The sequence below is a fragment of the Nicotiana tomentosiformis genome, chromosome 3 (genome assembly GCF_000390325.3).
Source record: "Nicotiana tomentosiformis chromosome 3, ASM39032v3, whole genome shotgun sequence".
In the NCBI taxonomy this organism is placed as follows: Eukaryota; Viridiplantae; Streptophyta; class Magnoliopsida; order Solanales; family Solanaceae; genus Nicotiana; species Nicotiana tomentosiformis.
This window is the reverse complement of record NC_090814.1, coordinates 100,900,795-100,921,172: the sequence shown is the minus strand read 5'-3', so window position 1 is coordinate 100,921,172 and position 20,378 is coordinate 100,900,795. Positions and strand designations below refer to the sequence as shown.

At 38.7% G+C, this 20,378-nt stretch overlaps 2 protein-coding genes across 2 annotated transcripts; both read left to right on the top strand.

Annotated features, from left to right (window-relative positions):
• Window positions 1-7,894: 7,894 nt before the first annotated feature.
• Window positions 7,895-12,121, top strand: LOC104107559 (uncharacterized). The gene is made up of 4 exons (XM_009616395.4): window positions 7,895-8,318; window positions 8,993-9,138; window positions 11,513-11,631; window positions 11,714-12,121. Exons 1-4 carry the CDS (start codon window positions 8,104-8,106, stop codon window positions 11,813-11,815), a joined length of 582 nt encoding a protein of 193 aa, XP_009614690.1. The 5' UTR covers window positions 7,895-8,103; the 3' UTR covers window positions 11,816-12,121.
• A 7,541-nt stretch (window positions 12,122-19,662) lies between these two features.
• Window positions 19,663-20,067, top strand: LOC138908248 (uncharacterized). The gene has a single exon (XM_070198903.1). The coding sequence runs from the start codon at window positions 19,663-19,665 to the stop codon at window positions 20,065-20,067; it is 405 nt and encodes a 134-aa protein (XP_070055004.1).
• The last annotated feature ends 311 nt before the right edge of the window (window positions 20,068-20,378 follow it).

Sequence of the window (20,378 nt, the reverse complement as noted above, 5' to 3'; positions counted from 1 at the left end):
TGAAATTGTAATAGCCTGGGATAAGTGGAATCTCGAAAACTCAACTTCTCTTTATCCTGCAATGACCTGTTGTTTCGGCCGTGGTCAACCCTTCTATTGGGGGCAAACCTATCCACCGATCGGAATCCATTGTTGTTGCGTCCTTCGGCCCTCTCATAGTGCAAGAAACGACCCTTAGAAGACTGTCAATCTGCACCAAAGTCTTCTTTTGATTTATCCCTGTTCTTTTCTTGATCCCGACCTTTGGTTGATACCGGTAACCCGAGATGATCATCTTCTATCCTTATCTTTGATTCGTAATGGTTATGGACATCCGCCCATGTAGTTTCCTGGAACTCGAGCAGGTTTTCTTTTAATTTCGTGGAGGCGTTGGAGCTCCTCGGGTTCAACCCTTTAGTAAATGCCTCATCTACTCATTCAGCTGGCATGGCCAGTAACAACATTCTTTCTTTATGAAATTTGATCACCAACTCACGCAGCAACTCGGAATCTCCTTGCGAAATTCTGAATTTGTCCGCCTTTCGGGCCTGGACCTTCCTGGCCCTGGCATGGGCCTTGATGAAAGAATCTGCGAACATCTCAAAGGAATCTATTGAGTGTTTGGGTAAGAGTGAGTACAATGTCAAGGCCCCATTAGTGAGGGTTTCCCAGAACTTCTTCAGCAAGACCGACTCAATCTCATGTTGAGCCAAGTCGTCTCCTTTCACCGCCATTGTATAGGTGATGATGTGCTCCTAAGGGTCCGAAGCCCTATCATATTTCGGTATGTCTAGCATTTTGAACCGCTTTGGAGTCAACTCTGGTGCTGCGCTAGGTTTGAACGGTAGCTGGGATTACTTCTTCATGTCCGAGCCCTTCAGCACTGGTGGTGCGCCCGGAATTTAGTCCATTCGAGCGTGGAATTCTTTCGTATTCTGGTCCATCCGCTCATTCATTTTCCTCATGAATCGTATGAGCTCAATTTTGAAGGGATCATTGTTGTTGTTGTTACCGGATTTGTTGCCAATCCCCCCGGCTCCGTCGAAGACGACCTCACCCATTGGGGTGTTGTTATCAACCCTTTGTGTTGTTTGATTTGCGGGAGCACCAGGAGGAATAGGGTCTCTTCCATTCGCGTTATTAGAAGCACCTAACAACACTTGCCTTAATTCTATCATGGCATGGTCTTGCCATGAGAGATGGCCCATGATGACCTTTTGCTGTTCTCTCAAGATCCTCACCATTTCCGCAACGTGTTTGTCTTCAGCATCATCAGGAGTCAGATCCCGTACGTGTCGGGGATATCGCCCGCCATGGCGTTTCTACGTCCTCCTCGTTGCAGGTGTCGCTGATCAAATCTTCATTATGAGGCAGATTTTCTTGTGCCTCAACGTTGCGTGCGATATTGACATTGTTAGCTGGCATTTTTTTTTTACGATTTTTGCTAAGAAACAAAGAATCAAACATGTTAGTAATATATGCAAGGATCAACTCAATTACTCAACTGTCTAAGCCCCACGGTGGACGCCAAACCGTTTACCCGTAAAACGGTACAGTTAAGTTTATTGCGTGATTTATAGACAAACAAATCGATTTGATCCCAAAATGATAAATAAATTAAATAAAATACAAGACTTAGCTTTGAAATAGAGATAAATAGAAGATATCTTGGTTCCGAGAGCAAGGCTTCCGAAGGCAGCAATAAGAATAGTGTTAGACAGAAAATAAAGTATTATTTAGCTTGAAAATAGTGTGTAGCATAAGTTTGTCAGAATTTTCGTGTCTTACAATGGTTGTTGAAGCCACTATTTATAGATATACATAGGGAACAAGGTCCTACGATCAAGCCGCTCTTAAATGACAGTAATGATGTCCATTGATGAATATGTAACGACATGTCATGAATGTCAAAATCCTCTGTAACTACTACATATTTAATACCGAAGAATATTCTTCATTGAATGTCATCTGGCGACACACATTCGTTTGCTCTCATTGATAATGTTCTCTTCGGGATCTACCCGGTGCTAACCGAACCTGTTATCCTCGTTATTGGTTTCCACTTACTTCATCTTCCATATGTTTTCGGTTCTACGTGTCACGCTATGATAAAAATATTTAATATAAAACGATTTTTTCCTATACAATTACACCAGTAACCGCTTGAAGTTTTCTTCTCCCCTTACAACGTAAAATCATGAAAAGATTAAAGTAAAAGCTCTAAGGTCAGAGATAATTACAAGAGATATAATGAAAGAAAATAGGAACTTGAGAAGTGGTAAACAGTAATAACACAACATCTTTAATAATGAAGTTAATGGTAAATTTGATTTGGAAAATTTTGGACGTTCAATATCGATTAAACAATAAATCAATTGCTAATAAAATATGTATAATGTTGTTTTGATCTTTGTTCACTTTTTCCTGTAAAAGTTTGTTATTTTCATTATATTTTTTTTGTGTCGTGTTACTCAATATAATAAAATAAATATGTGATTCATTCTCTTATTAGGAGTATTCAAAGCTAAGATGAGATTGCTCAATAACAAGTGAGTTTTGCCCTGATAGCAGAACGCTTTTACAATCATCATATTGTTATGCTTAAAGTGAGTTTGCATTCGATTTTTTTTTATTTAACTATTTATGCCTAATATATACTCTGAACATTTTTGGTCTTAGGTTTATCAAAATAAGCAGAATTGTTAAATTGACAAAGACTAAAAGTATTCACTTTGACAAACTTACAAGATTAAAACTGCTCAGTAATATATTTAAGGGACCATTTTACACTTATTGAAAAAACATAAAGGACTATTTTCGGCATTTTCTCCACAAAAAATGAGTCCGGAACCAAAATGTGTGGGAAAAAAAAATGGGTGATCATAATATATATAACGCCCTTTTATAAGGCGCTATACCTTAACGGCCGTTTGCCCAGTTAAGTATAGCGCCCTTATTTAAGGCGCTATATTTGAACGCAAACGGGTGGGAAGGTATAGCGTGCTAACTTAAGGCGTTATAGTATAACGCCCTTACCTAAGGCGCTATACTTACATAAATAATACAACATTTTCAGAAGATAGCTTTTGCAGAACAACAACTTTTTCAGGTCGACAAGACAATACACATAACATGGTATTTCACCGCGCTATGTTTCGCGTGATAATGATTCTTTTGGATATAAGACAACTTCTTAAATTGAACCAAGTCATCTGTATTTCAAAGACCTTTTGAATAAATATTACAACATCCATTTATAAAATGCCACTAACATTTAACAAGTGGTTCAAAAAGAGGCAAAATGTTGAAGGTAGTTCAACAGATCCCCATGAAACACGTCTTAACACTATCGGTCCCTACCTTAAAAAAATATGCTAGGTTGCTACACTGACTTGGTTGATGACAAGTGGTATGGTGTTATGAGTACCTTGGAAAATAAGCCTATCAATATACATACTGATCTTAAATTTGTAGGGCACATTATTGAGGGCGAAGTGCATTCTACAAAGCCTGAAGGTATGCAAATTTGGGGCGAAAAACTACAATGGGTTCCTCTTTACTCAAAACGGTGTGATTACGAAGTACTATGTCACTGGCATGGGCTTTTTGTTCCACAAACACTGTCTGCAACCTTCCAAACAAACACACACAAAGATGAACCAGAAGTGATTCGACATTTGATGAAGAAGATTCTAGAGATGGAAAAGGCACTAGATATTCATCATGCAATGGATGATCTTAACTTCCTGGGAGGAACGGAGGCTCAGTACTAAGATTTATTAGAAAATGATAAAATGCATAGAGACAATGATTATTCTATTTTCCCAACAGTTGTCGAGTGGGAGGGACTACCTAAGTTTTTACCACAGACGTTGGACGTAGGAGTCCCGTATTATTGTAGAAATTAAGCAAGTAGTCTTCTTGATGATAGCGATGAAATGTGAGAAATGTGTGTCAACTGAGGCCTAAATTACGATGCCCTTAGTCCCAAAGGGTATGTACACGATGTTAACGGAGAAGATGAAGACAATAATAATAAAATAGTTCCAGACATCGACGATAATGGCGAATGATAATTATTTTTTTTCTTGGGGTGTATGTTAAATTATTGTAGTGAAGTATTAATGCTAAATATCAATAAGACTTAACACCAATGGAAACATAATTTTATTTCATACATTCTGCAAGATGAACATGTACATACACTTATTATAATAAATTATTGAAATACAACACTACGGGTATCCTTAATAATTGGGCACATTGCATGAACTTCCACCGGGAGCTGAATTACTACCGCTACCCAAACCAGCTAAAGGATATTTACGACTCCTGTTTGCGAGCATATGCCATATTTACGCACATAAACAGTATCACCAACATCTATTTGGTTTCGTATACGCATTCTTTTTTGCACTTGTCGTTGACGCAAATACTCCTTATTACACACCATTTTAAATGGTTCCGGCGGCCAATAATGCTCAACACCCACTGGCTGCAATTGTCTACTATAGGTGTTTAAGTATGCAGCAACACTATATTCTTTATCAACGTAGCTGGTTGCCGCGAAACCTGTATGTTGAAAGCACTTCATGGTATGTGAGCACGACATGTGGTAGATGGACCATTTTTTACAAGAGCATAACCTTCTAGATTCATTTACGGTGTATGTATTATTCCCCCGATTTTGATGGATAGCGGTGCGAACTTCAAAAATATTTCGCTCGTTGCAATACTTAAATATAAATGCCAATGTGCTCGCCTCCTGTATTTCTCAAATATTTTCATCGGTATTGGCATAAATTCAGCACCCATTTCCATCAATGACGATGCACCTCTAGCCTTTTCAACAAACCTCTCCGCCATCTGCTTGAATGACATCCGTACCACGGTAGTGACGTGCAATCCACGTGCAGACTTCAATAACCCGTTGAAAGACTCTGACACATTTGTAGTCAGAATTCCCCATCTTCTGCCACCATCTGCATGCAAAGTCCACTTGTCAAACTCATGTCGCATCAACTAACGATAGACTCTTTGGTCTTCCTGCCTAATCGATTCCATGCGCCTCCTGAATTTACACTCTTGGTGATTCGTTGCAGGACAATAGTGGATTGATCTAGTGGTAAGTACCCTTCACTTCCAACCAAGAGGTTGTGAGTTCGAGTCACCACAAGAGCAAGGTGGGAAGTTCTTGGAGGGAGGGAGCCAAGGGTCTATCGGAAACAGCCTCTCTACCCCAGGGTAGGGGTAAGGTCTGCGTACACACTACCCCCAGACCCCACTAGTGGGATTATAGTGGGTTATTATTGTTATTGTTGTTGTTATTGTTGTTGGTGGTGATGATCTGTTGTAGCCATCCACATTAATATCATGCAAATTTTTTTTGGGATGTGCCTTTTGGAAATTGGCCTTCAGGTGCCTCACACAGTAACGGTGGTAGGCATACGGTTCCTGCCATGCAGAAAAATTCTGTACAGAACTTAAAATACCGCCATGCCAATTAGATATTGGACAAATACCTAAACGTTGTCTGACAATGTGCTCCTTCAAGTGGTTCAAAAATAGTGTCCACGTCTTTTGGCTTTTATTGGCACAGATAGCAAAAGGTAGGGGAAATATTCTTCCATTTGCATCTACTGCAACGACGACCAATAACTTAATATCATACTTTCCATAGACATGAGTGCCGTCTATGGATATTACCGGCCGGCAATGCACAAAACAATCAATTGCTGGTTTAAATGTCCAGAACACATATATGAATATATGTTCTTGTATTCCCGGACTCCGCTCAAGCTTCCATTCAACAACAGTCTCGGGGTTAAAGTGTTGCAATGCAGCCATGTACCTAGGTAGAGATACAAAGGACTTATCCCAGCTGCCATAAACAATTTCAAACGCAAGTTTGCGCCCGAGAAATGCCTTTCTTTTGGTAATGGTACACCCATATTCCTGGTGGACAGATGTTATTCACTCTTTGATCTTGTACCTTATGGACGCTTCAATGTGTGGAATCAAGACAAGAGAAATCAAGTCAACATTCAAGTAAAAATGATTCCCACTGAATGTGTCCATTTCACAATTGTGGGTGCCAATGTATTTACCCACAACTCACATATTTGTTTTCTTCTTCCTCGCAGGCAGCATCCAATTACAACCCGTAAATTATGTACGCCAAATAACCTTGTATACATTCGGAGATGACTCTGCTACCGTGATCTCACGACACTCTTTTACGCTGTACATTCGCACCGCCCTGCTTAGGCGCGCTTTATTAGGAAAAAGCATGCCCTTTGACAGCACCGTTGCTCTAGATTCATCCCACGTTGTTGTCCGAATTTCGTCAATATTCCTTGTGAGGGCATCCACATCCGGCATACTTGGCAAATAATCAAGGTAGGGAATCTCCCTTGAATGAAACGACACGTGGGACTCGTACACTCTTAGTCTAACGGGAGATGGAGCATGCTCCCTCGTCAAATCAGGTTCAACATTCTCTTCCTCCTCCTCATCACCCTCATCAGGGAAGGGTGTGTCATCTCCAGACTCATCGACATTGTTGTCATAATTACTATTCTCTTACTGACTCTGCTCATCTGCAGATCGCGATTACATATGTCGTCTTCGGCCAATTGTGTAAGGACATGACCTTCAAGTTGCTCGTTTTCACTGCACAACCAACAAAATAATGAGTTACTCAAATTGATCCAAACTTTACATATAGCTTTATCACTTAATTTATAAATCATAATGTGTTGATATCCCATGATGGACATTATCCTGTTGGTGATGACTCCCGGATGGACCACCATGATCCAACACACCAAAACTAGGCATATTCCAACTGGGCGTTGGTTCATAACTTATAAAATTCATATCTGGCTGGTACCCTTGTGGAATATATGAGTATTAATACAAATTCAATACATCAAAAATAAACATCGTAACAAAGAAAAATTGAAGTTTACCACTCGGCTTGTGGATTATGTAAACTAGGGGAGAAATTATTTCCTCGCTCCTCATTCGCCCGTGGAGAGAAGTTTATATCAGGTCAAACTCTTTCACCCAGAACCTGTTCGGCTAAAACTGCTCCAAAATAACCACCCGATGACTGGGGGATATCCCTAATTTGCATAACCTCATTATTGCGAAGGTTTTCAGCCTTGACATACATTTCAAACATTTTTATCACAAGAAATTTCCGGTATTCATCCGGAGTCCTCAAAAAGTCTCTCAGAGTTTCATCATTTTCGATGTTAAACTCAGCATAACAAGCAACCCCTTGCGGAGTAACAAAATACGAATATCTTCCGATTACTTTAATATTCACCGAACGTTTGCTCACACTCATTTTTTTACATAATAATAATATCAATATATCGTACTCTATTGTAAGTGACAACTTAACATGATACTGTGAAGATAAACTATAGCTTACTGAGTTATTCGTCACCACAACCTCACCCCCAATATAATGAAACCCTAATTCTTCGCTCTTTAGATACTATGACAAAATGCAAAATAACTTAAGGAAGAAATATTTCAGAAGACTTGAGAATATTTATGAATGTATTTTTATAAAATCCTTAACCTCTTCAAATAAGGCAAAAACCAGTCCAGAGTACAATTATTTGAGGTATAGCGCCTTAAATATGGGCACTATACCCAGTTGAATTATTGTTATGTCAGTTAAGCCCAGAAGAATCATTGGTGAGCCACATAACATATATAGCACGGTAAGTTAGGGCGTTATATATATATAGCGCCTTAAATTAGGACGCTATACTTAATTAGCATACTATAGTTGTTATAAAATGGCGTTATATATATTACGATTGCCAGTTTTCGCCCACACATTTTGGTTCTTTTGGACTAAGTACGAGGTTATTTGACTGCAAAACAACCACATTTTGGTTCTTTTGAGTGTAAAAGGACCTATTGTGGTTTCGGACTCCAAAAAAAAAAACACCTTGCTCTTTCTAGTGTACTAAATTTCTGCTCAAGTGTTTGAAGCTATACTCTTTCTCTGCAAGGCACAGGCGCAAAATTCGTAGCTATCGACGAATTCGTTTCCTCCGGAATAGAAGAGTATTACGCCGTGAGGAACTGCCGGAATCAAGTATGAAGCTCCGGTACGCGATGGTTTGTTCGTCGAACCAGAACCGGAGCATGGAGGCTCATTGCCTGCTGAAAAGGGAAGGGTTTGATGTAGCTTCGTACGGGACGGGGCAACACGTGAAGCTTCCAGGTCCTTCTATTAGGGAACCCAATGTCTACGACTTCGGCACTCCCTATAAACACATGTTCGACGACCTCCGCCGCAAAGACCCGGAACTGTACGCCTTTCTGCTTCTCTATGCTCTCCTTTTGTCTTCATTAGCTATATCTTTGCCATGGTCAAAATTGCCTAGTTACCTTCTATTAGTGATCGTAAGAGCATTTGTCCCCCCTTCACTTGCAGTTAGATTACCCTAATTTTGTGTACTGATTTGTAATCTCATTGGAAGAATTGATGAATTTCACTGGTGCTTTAGGGTTTGGATTGATCTGATTGAAGGTTCTGGATGCTTAATTTCTAATGCTAATTTCCTACCCTACATAGCCTATTAGTATAATGGATTGGGAGGACTTCATTTAATTGGATTATGTGTTTTTTAATCAAGTTCTGTTAGTTCAAATGTGATAACATGCATGTAACAGGACTAACTATTGGGAAAACATTTGTTTTCTTGCGAATAAATTTCAACATATACGAGATTAAACTATTAAGTACAGGTTAAGCTTGCAATTTGTGGAATATAAAAACCTCATTGTCTTCTACTGATTAAACCTTCAAACTATAAAGATTAGGTTACTTGTTCCTTTGTAGGACAAAAGTTACAACCTTTACTCTTTTCCATGCCGAAGAAGTGGTTATTAAACTATATTTATTGGATATATATTGCTTTATTTTCAGAATCCTCTCGTTTTAATTGGGATTGGGGGTTGAGCCTCAGTTGCATTTTTCCAGGTACAAGCGAAATGGAATATTGCCTATGCTAAAAAGGAACTTGGGTGTAAAGACTGCACCTCAACGTTGGCAGGAAAATGCTGCTGATGGTTGCTTTGATGTCGTACTTACGTTTGAAGAAAAAGTTTTTGATTTGGTGCTTGAAGGTTGGTAATACTCGTTTGCGTTTCTGTTTATTTGAAAATGATGGATTGATAATCCTACTAAATGGTTGCACTTAAATGAGCTCTGGCTATCAGGTTGCTGAAGAATTTGAAAATTTTGCACATTAGTAAGGTTAGAAAAAAGATCAATATTATCTCGGATCAGACTTATTGGATTCCATCTCCAAGCCTTCAGTACCGAAGGGTGTGAACTTTACTAACAACCTTTATGTAGCATCCCAGTTGACTAATAGCCATGGAGCATCTGAGGAATAATTCTTAATGCTCATAAAAACCTTTGAATAGCCATATACAGTACGAGGGAAAGTTGCCAAGCGTTATCCTTGCAATTGCAAGATATTTACCTACTGAAGGTAAAGATTGGTAGAAAATGTTCTCTAGCTGCAGTAAAATCGTGACTTGGTCATTTGGGTGAGAAAAAGTTCAATAATCTTATCTCTTGTGGAGATATTCTTGGCTTGCTTTTCTGAGGCAAAAAAAAAGGAAAGTATAGTAGTCTAAGCCACATATTTTACTATCTCTGTCTGCGAGTGCTGAAACCTCTGCTTATAGACTAAAATGACGGTCGTAGGAGAGTAAGGAAGGTAGTTGGAGATGCAAGAGAGTTTAGGGGCCAGGGCCTTTCTAAGAACTAGCAATGTAATTTAATCTCAAAGGGAGTTGCAATAGGGAATGATTTTGCTACTGCTAGATATAGTACTCTTCCAATGTTTACTCGTGTTGGAAAAAATTTCTCTCTCCGTCCCAAATAATTTCCGTTTCTTGACCAAGGAAGATGTAAGCTGGGATGTACAACAAATTGTTACTTCACAATGCATAGTTGGAATTCTTCATTTTTAGTTTTCTTGATGTTGAATATGTTGTCATTAGACGAGAGATTACAGTGTTATTATCTTGACATCCTTTCCTTTGTGTGTGTGTGTGTGTGTGTCTTTTCTTCTTCTTTTGTTCCGGACATTCAGTGGGATTGTTAGTAAAGTTTATCCTGTGAGATGCTATATTTTTTCCAAGAATATCAATGGAAATTTATAACGAGAGAAAAAAGGGTTCCATGTGATATTCATTGACTTAGAGAAGGCATATGATACTCAAGCAAAATCTTTTGATAGGTGCTTGAGAAGAAATGAAATTATATTAATTATGTAAATGACGTAAAAGAATATATACGAGGGAGGTGGTTACAAGAGTGAGAAGAACAAAAGGAGATACAGAGCAGTTTTCAATAGTGGTGGGTTTACACTAGAGATCTACCTGTTTCATTACTTGTTGACCATAGCTATAGATATGCTAACCAATAAGCAATAGAATATAGAATGAGGTTTCATGGCGCATGGTATTTGCAGATGATATTGTGTTAATTGACAAAGTTAGTGAGAACGTCAACAAGAAATTAGAACAATGGAAAAGTACTCTAGAAAATAAGGTTTTAGGACAATTAGAAGTGAGATTGAATATATATATGCAAGTAGTTTAGCTCATATAAGGTATTTTAAAAAATATTTAGCTCCCATAAGGTGGTTAAGTCTTCCAAGAGAATGGCATATAGATGAAAATATAACACATAGAACGAAAATAGAACGACTGGAACAGATAAGTGTACCGTAGCACAATGCAAATTAGAAGTTTTCTAGCAAAGAGAAAGGGAAGAACCACGTAGGATTATGAGACAATAATATTATATGTGGGTGAATGTTATGCTTCCATATCTCAACATATCTACAAGATGAGAGAGTGGTCGGTTGATTGATGCTGACATGAAGCTTGTGCTGCTCCAGGGTCTTTGGTACTGTTTCTGCTTAAGGTTTTATTAAATGAATCAAATGCTTTACGCTAATTTTTAAGTGCTTGAGCAGATTTTCATTCTATTCTTACTTCTAACTGCTTAAACAGATTTTTATTCTATATGCTAAAGTAGAATATATGATCTCATTTGTCCTTCTTCTCGGTCTTTCGTTTTTGTTTATTTCATTTGGAACTAGACGGCAATTTGGTTGTAGTCATTGACACATCTTGCAAATCATTGTATAGCAAAATGTCTGTCTTGTTAAAAGCAAGATCTTAATAGACATTCTTGTACTGAATCCATGCTATATATTCCTTTAAGAGCTGCCTAGACTTGATCTCATTCTGTGTTGTGGTACACCTGTCTTGTAATTCTATGATGGCAAAAAGTTTTCTACATTGGCAAGAGCACCTGAAATCATGGATGTTTTCCTCATTTGAACAAGTTTGAACATTATGTATTCTGCTGTCGGATAGTTTTACAATTGATCCCCTTACATTTCTTGGAGAGTGTTTTTGTTCATGCATTATGGATCTCAAGCATAATTGGTTCAACCATTTTCTGATAACGCAGATCTTCATAACCGAAATCAAGTCCTCTTGAAGCCGGTTCTTATAATCAATTTAGAAGTAAAAGATAACCATGAGGAGGCAGCAGTTGGAGGTCGCCTTGCTTTGCTTTTGTGCCAAGAAGTATGTGTTTTGCAGTTCTTGATAAAATCTCAAATATGAATTTCTTTTCGTCTTTCACCAACTTTATAAGTTCTTACTGCAGCTTGATGCGACTGAAAATTGGGAGGATACAATTGATGATATCATCAATAATTTTGAGAAACAGCACAGAAGGAAGCTCCTGTACAGCATCTCCTTCTACTGAAACGGCAGTGTCTTAGAATATTAATGGAACCATTATTTGTTTGGTGTCCGATCTGGAGGTATAGCCTTTTTGTGCATATAACCTTCCTGTTATGAGCATAACTGGGTAAGTGAAGAAAAAATTGCTTCAAAAGCCTTTGCTGGCTTTGATTATGTGTAATGTTCCTGCTTTGCGCTTCTCGTTAAGCATAACAATGTAATGTAACTTAATATTCTTTTGCCCGTAATTCTGTTTAAATTTAGGACATCACCCTCCTGGATTAGAGATCAAATTAACAAGGCAATCACGTTCCAACTTCTGTTCCTATAGTTCCAGCTGTTGATGTTTCAATCACTTTTTAGTTTTTATGTGCCTAAACGGATTTAACTTCGCGCGTTGTAGGGCCTTTTTTTTTTTTTTTTTTTTTTTTTATGTAGTAGGGACGTCGACCGAGGCACAACTTTTTGCTAGGTTTCAATATCCTCAATGTTGTCGTCTTATGCTACTCTTATATCAGTACCAGAAGTAGTGTCCTGTTGCGTGGTAAAAACATTTGTTAGATACACTTATAAGATCCAAGGACTAGTCGTTATATATACACAGACAAGGATCTTATAAGCAGATGAAGACAAGCTTTTATGGATTTTAATTAGAAATAACGATTCTCCATCCGAGTTAGAATTGGAGAAGCAATGTTATACTATTAAGAAAAGCAGCAGACAATGGTTAAAGAAGAATGGGGTCGTTTGGTTCAAAACAAGGTTATTTCGGAATTATAACCAGGAATGCAGTATAGATAATTTCACTTTCTATATGGAATAGATAATCCATGATTTTGGTATAAATCTTATTCTAGTTTTAGCTAATATCCGTAATTAAATACTGGATAAATCTAATCTCAAGTTTTATTTGGGATAACCCTTAATCTCAGTAACCAAACGGCAAAAGATTTATGAGAGAATTAAAAGGAAACACTCAATAACATATTGCTACGCAAAAGCAGAGATTGCAAAGGCAATAAAGTTGAAATATCAATTTGGCGTGTTAACTAGAGAGGGAGATGAAAGGAATCTTGAGAGAATAAGTTGATTTGGCGAACGAAGCAACCTAGTCTACAACAATTCATTTTCATGGACAAAGAGAGTATATACTGTAAATAGTTCGTTTTCTTTTTTGTAGTTAGCAATTAGGTTAATGTTGCTATCAGAAAACACATGGACCTGCACCATAAGGATCCTATATCTATCTATATTTATATCTATATCTATATCATTATAAAAGTATGAAGACCAAAATAACTTTAAAATATTCTTTTTAAAATATACATGCTGCACAAAATTGTAATTTATAAGATGTTTCTTTTTAATTTACTAAATTACCAAACTAAGAAAAAGAGGAAACCCTTCAAAGTCCTAAAACTAAGGAGCGCCTACGAATTCATTGGATACCTACAAGGATTAAAAGACAAAAACTTCAAACTTACAGATAAATCAAGTGAAGTTTTTAAGTAAGTATTTCTCTTTTAAGTGGCCAAAAGGAAAAATTAACAACAACAAAAAAAAGGAATATCATCTATCATTGTATCTATGCATAAACAGTGTAATGTAATTGGTAACTCATTTTGTTACATTTACTATCTTAGTAAATCGATGTAATATTTTAAAAAGAAAAAGAAAAAAAGTTTTCAATAAGAAATCACATTATCTATAAATAAATTTTTTAAATAAATAAAACGAGACAAGTACCAATTGAGAAGGAATGAAACTGTTTAGTAAAAAAAATAACTCCTAAATATAAGAGAAAACTAAAATTCATAATGTAAATAAAAAATAAAATACATCGTCAAAAAGAAATTAGTTTGTCTTCTATTCTTAGAAACATATACAATATAACATAAATATAAAAGTAAAATATCTTTCAAGAAATATTCTATAGCGAGTAACACGTGCAATATACGTGCTGCGTGCATTAATTATAATACCATAATTTTTAATCAATAGAATGGATAATGTACTGTAAGTTACAAAGTTTGTTTTGGGAAAGTGGAAAACAATCAAAAAATTAAACTGCTATCAAGAAACAAAAAAATCGAAATCTTATCTATAAGTAAGGTATTCTCTAATTTTTCAGAGACATGGTTATTCACTCAAAAGAATTAAAGACCCTTGTTTATCTAGACCAAATGATCACAAGATGTTTAAAAATAGGTCACTAAACTCTCTATTTTATTTAGTAAGTAGAATTTATGTGTGCATAGTAAAAACAATGGACGAACTCGTGAAGATCATGTGCAAAATGCAGCGAAATTAAGCCACAGTTCATGACTAAGAAAAGCAATTCAATTGATAATATTAATTTTTATGATGCTAATGATGTTGACTTTTCAATTGCAGATTTTAAGGTGAATTAAACTTTTCATTCTTATTGTAGCCATAATGTTTTTTATTTTACATGTAAATGGTTCACTGAGGTAAAAAGAAAATTAAAATATTAAATATACGTTCTAGATTTTAGAGAGAATGGCTGAGTCATATTCACTAAAAGAGAAACTTAAGATTTTTATTTAATTGAAAACCGGTAAAAAAATTAGCAGGTATGTGTGTTTGAGAATTTTGGATTATTCAAGTTAACTGATTTTCTCTGATCGTTTTGTTATTATTTTGATTAATAAATTCTTTAATTCTTTTGAATTTAATTAAATGATTGTTAGTTTTAGTTATATTAGAATGTTAACCTTTTTTTATTATTATTCTTGAAAGAATATGTTGTACCTTTTAAGTGAAAATTAAACAATATATGCAAATTACAAAGAGTAAGTATTCAAGACAACACAAATGAATCAATATGGATATACTTACAAAATAAGAGAAGAGGATGAGAAAGAACTGAAATCACAAAGTTAATCAATAATCTTTTACATGCTAATAGATATATAATTTATGTTAAAAGGAAACATAATAGCAAAAATATTTACTACTCTACTACTTATGAAAGTTGGAAGTCTCACCCTTTGTTGAGTGGAACTTCTTGTCTCATAAGATCTGTGTAGAACCTCAGCGGAAATGAACGAAGTCCCTAGGGCTAGAACTGAAAATTAGTCAGTGGCTAAATCCCTAATATTGAATTATTTTAGTCGTAACATGTTCTCCCACGAGGATAAAAGATATATATATATATATATATATATATATATATATATATATATATATATATATATATATATATATCGGGCCCATGGGACACCCCGGTTTCCAATAAGGTAAATCGAGCAAGAGACGTGATGATAAGAAACCTGAATCGAGGCGAGGGTCTCATCGATCCAGGGTCCGGGGACATAACGCCCACCCTCGGAAATATCGGGGCCATGACTTCGGGATCGGTCCAAATCCCAAAAGACTTCAGAGAGCATTGTCAGGCAACCGAGCACGATTAACAGAAGGCCGTGATATCCGTGACCAGCCGAGTATCACGGCGTGGATCTCGGCACGTACCAGCAGAAATCCGGTGATTAGTTAAACGGAAGATTTTTACTTTTTATGAAATTGTACCTAGGGTAGGACTTCCCTACTATATAAAGGGGGTCTTATTATTCAATAGATATGGTAACACGCATAACAAGGCAATATACTATTGTTTTCTCTATTATTCAAAGTTCTTATTCTTGTTCTTCAGTGCTTGGTCATTGTGAGTCCGAGATCGAGTGTAGATATTTCATTAAGGTTGTTGTTAATTTCGGAATCACCCTCCTCAAGTGGTTTGATAATTTATTACTTTATTTATCCGTTTAATCTAACACAATTTATCATTTGTATCAAATTAATCCATGTATCCTTAAAACCATAAATAAATTTAATTGTTATCCGTTTTTTAGGGTAAACAGTTTCGCCCACCGTGGGGCTAAGGATAGTAGTGGCAATGTGATACGAATTTTCATAACGCACCCTATTTTTCACTTGTTCTTTGAAGTCTTTAATTTTAGGTCAAAGTTTAAAATGTCGAACTCCCAATCTGCCTCTTTGAACATGGATGCTGAGTGTGGACACCATGGCGAGAACAACAATGTGGTACCCAGTAACGAGGTGCCCCTGCCAACCCCAACGGAGTTTCGGTCGCGGACCCGATCGACGCTAACTCACATGTGGCCATCAATACAAACCTGCCTACCGATCTTGAGAACAACATCCGTGGGGGAGTTCGATCGGTAGCCCAAAATACACACGGCAGTGAAGGTGATGTGATCAACTTTCGAGTAATCTTCGAAATGTTGCAGGCTCAACAAGCACCGATAGCCCTGTTGCAGAACCAGAGCTGCGCCCCCAGCAGACCATCTCGGGAAAATGCTCGCAGAAATGAACCAATTGTAGAAAGGCCGAGTGAAGCTGAACTCGGGACCAACCCTGAGATTATAAAGATGCTTGAGGAACTGACAAAACATGTGGAATCGGGAGAAAAGAAAATCGAAGCCAATGACAAAAAAGTAGAAACCTACAATTCCAGGATCGACTAAATCCCAGGAGAACCACCGATATTGAAGGGCCTGGATTCCAAGAAGTTTGTTCAAAAACCTTTCCCTTCGAGCGCAGCTTCGAAGCCGATCCCAAAGAAGTTCCGCATGCCCAAAATTCCTAAGTACAACGGAACAACTGACCCAAATAAACATGAGACCTCCTACACGTGCGCCATCAACGGGAACGACTTGGAAGATAATAAGATCGAGTTCGTCCTGCTGAAAACGTTCAGACAGACCTTGTCAAAAGGAGCTATGATATGGTATCACAACTTACCCCCTAATTCTATTGACTCGTTTGCTATGCTTGCAGACGCCATCGTGAAAGCACACGCCGTGGCCATCAAGGTCAAGACCAGGAAGTCAGACCTTTTCAAAATGAAGCAGAGAGATAATGAGATGCTCAGGGAATTCGTGTCCCAGATTCAAATGAAACGAATGGACCTGCCTCCGGTCGCGGACGATTGGGCTGTTCAAGCCTTCACCCAAAAACTTAATGCTCGAAGCTAATTGGCTTCACAAAAGTTGAAGCAAAATCTTATAGAATATTTGGCGGTAACTTGGGACGACGTCCATAACAGGTACCAATCAAAAATAAGGGTCAAAGATGATGAGCTTGGGGCCCTTTCCGGGTCCGTTTATCCCGGCAGAGCTAGTGATGAATCCAGAAGAGACATCAATCGTGAACCAAGATCAAATAGAGACCGGTATCAATCATACAATGGAGACCGAAGAGGTAATGGTCTTGAGAGAAACCTTGTGAGAAGTGAAAGAGGAAGCGTCAAGGTTATCGGAGTACAACTTCAACGTCGATGTTGCTGCCATTGTATCTGCCATCGGACGCATTAAAGACACCAAGTGGCCTCGACCTTTACAGTCCGATCATACCCAAAGGGACCCCAACCTAATGTGTAAATATCATGGCACTCACGGCCACAGAACTGAAGACTATCGACAACTGAGAGAGGAAGTGGCCCGGTTATTCAACAACGGGCACCTCCGAGAGATCCTGAGCGATTGAGCCAAAAAGCATTTCAAGAATAGGGACTCTAATAAGCAGATCGAGCAAGAGGAACCTTAGCATGTCATTAACATGATCATTGGTGGGATCGACGTCCCCCAGTGGCCGATGTTAAAGCACACCAAAGTGTCCATCACAAGGAAAAAACGGACTCGAGATTACGTGCCAGAAGAAACTGTATCTTTCAATAACGAGGACGCTGAAAGCATAGTGCAATCACGCAATGATGTACTGGTAATATCTGTACTCATAAATAAATCTTGAGTTAAGCGTGTGTTAATTGATCCAGGTACCTCGGCCAATATCATTAGATCATGGGTCGTAGAACAGCTAGGTCTACGAGACCAAATTATGCCTGCAGTCCGAGTTCTTAACGAATTCAACATGACATGTGAGACCACTAAAGGGGAGATAACCCTGCAGGTGAACACCGCCGGAACCGTTCAAGAAATAAAGTTCTACGTGATCAAAAGAGACATGAGATACAATGCTCTGTTCGAGAGGCCATGGATTCACAACATAAGGGCAGTACCCTCGACACTTCACCAGGTACTGAAATTCCCAACACTGGAGGTATTAAAATGGTTTACGGAGAGCAACCAGCCGCAAAAGAGTTGTTCGGGGTCGATGAGGTAGTCCCGATATCCGCACTCTCAATATCAAAGAACCCGAGTTCAGTCACCAAGGAAGAAACCAAATAGCAATCACCGATATCGGTACCGACTGAGCCAAAAAAGCAGGGGACGGGCGAGGATGATGACTACAGAGTTCCCAGGTCTTTCATAGCCCCCGACGATACCTATGCCACCAAATCAACAGTCGAGGAGCTGGAGTAACTCATATTGATCTAGCACTTGCCCGATCAGAAGGTATACCTGGGCACGTGGTTAAGTCCCGAGCTCAGGAAAAAACTCATTGAATTCCTTATAGCTAACATAGATTGTTTTGCCTGGTCCCACCTTGACATTAAAGGGATCCCGTTGGAAATAACTACTCACAAGTTGAGCATGGATCCAAAGTTCCACCTGGTCAAACAGAAAAGGAGGCCTTAGTCCGAAGTCAAGCATGCATTCATCAAAGACGAGGTATCTAAACTCCTTAAAATAGGGTCCATTTGGGAAGTTAAGTACCCGGATTGGTTAGCAAACATAGTAGTAGTCCCTAAAAAGGGGCATAAATTAAGAATGTGTGTAGACTATAAAGACTTGAACAAGGCATGCCCCAAGGACTCTTTTCCTTTGCCCAACATCGATCGCATGATCGATGCGACGATCGACCACGAGATCCTCAGCTTTCTCGATGCCTATTTCGGGTACAACCAAATCGGATGCCATTCGGACTAAAAAATGCCGGTTCCACTTACCAACGCCTAGTAAATCGGATGTTCGAAGAGCAAATAGGAAAATCAATGGAGGTTTATATTGATGCCATGTTAGTTAAGTCCCTGCGAGCAGAGGACTATTTGAAACATTTGCAGGAAACCTTTAACATATTGAAGAAATACAATATGAAGCTGAACCGGGAGAAATGCGCATTCGGAGTCGGGTCCGGGAAATTCCTCAGATTCATGGTGTCCAACCGAGGAATCAGAATCAATCCCGATAAGATCAAGGCCATAGAGGACATTACCGTGGTGGAGAATGTCAAGGCCGTTCAAAGGTTAACCGAGATAGCCGCCTTGGGTCAATTTATTTCAAGGTCCTCCGACAAGAGCCATCTGTTCTTCTCGTTATTGAAGAAGAAGAATAACTTCTCATGAACCCCAGAGTGTCAACAAGCCTTGGAAGAACTCAAACGGTACCTATCGAGCCCGCCTTTGCTTCATACTCCGAAGGCAGACGAGCAGTTATACTTGTACTTAACGGTATCCGAGATAGCTGTAAGTGGAGTCCTGGTCCGGGAAGAGGAAGGTATGCAATTCCCTATCTATTATGTTAGAAGGACTCTAGGCGAGGCCGGAACTAGGTATCCTCACTTGGAAAAATTGGTACTCTCTTTGCTAAGCACCTCTAGGAAGTTAAAACCGCATTTTCAATGTCATCCCATATATGTCGTGACTATTTACCCATTGAGAAACATAATGCATAAAATCGCGCTATCAGGACGATTGGCCAAATGGCCTGTGAAAATCAGCGGATACGATAATGAATATCGACCCCGAACCGCCATCAAATCTCAAATTTTGGCGGACTTCGTGGCTGACTTCACACTGGCCCTAATACCCGAGGTAGAAAGGGAATTGTTGTTGAACTCAGGGACTTCCTCGGGGGTCTGGACCCTTTTTAAGATGGTGCCTCGAATGCAAAAGGGTCCGGACTTGGCATCGTGTTGAAGCCACTGATGGGTAATATAGTTAGGCAATCTATTAGAACTGTAAAATTGACTAACAATGAGGCCGAGTATGAGGCCATGATTACAGGTCTCAAACTGGCTAAAATCCTGGGGGCCAAGGTGATCGAAGCTAAGTGTGATTCCCTCCTTGTGGTGAACCAAGTCAATGGGACGTTCGAAGTCAAAGAGGAACGAATGCGAAGGTACCTGGATAAACTACAGGTAACGCTACATCGGTTCAAGGAGTGGACCCTGCAATATGTACCTCAGGATCAAAATAGTGAAGCTGATGCTCTTTCCAACTTGGGATCGTCGATTGATGACGATGAGTTCAGCTTGGGAATAGTCGTACAATTCATGAAATCGGTAGTGGAAGAAGATCACGCTGAGATAAACTCGACAAGCTTAACCTAGGACTGGAGAAATAAGTATATAGATTACCTAAAGACCGGGAAGCTTCCCTCGGATCCTAAAGAATTGAGAGCTCTGCGTACAAAGGCGGCCAGGTTCAGCCAGTTCGAAAACAACACCCTATTTAGGAGAACGTTCGATGGCCCACTCGCCATATGCATGGGACCGGGAGATACCAAATATGTCTTGAGGGAAGTTCACGAAGGCACCTGCGGGAACCATTCGGGTGCTGAATCATTGGTTCGTAAGATAACCAGAGCCATGCAATGTCAGGGAGGCTTTCTTGAGTTGGAATGCCTGGAGAGTTGGGAAGT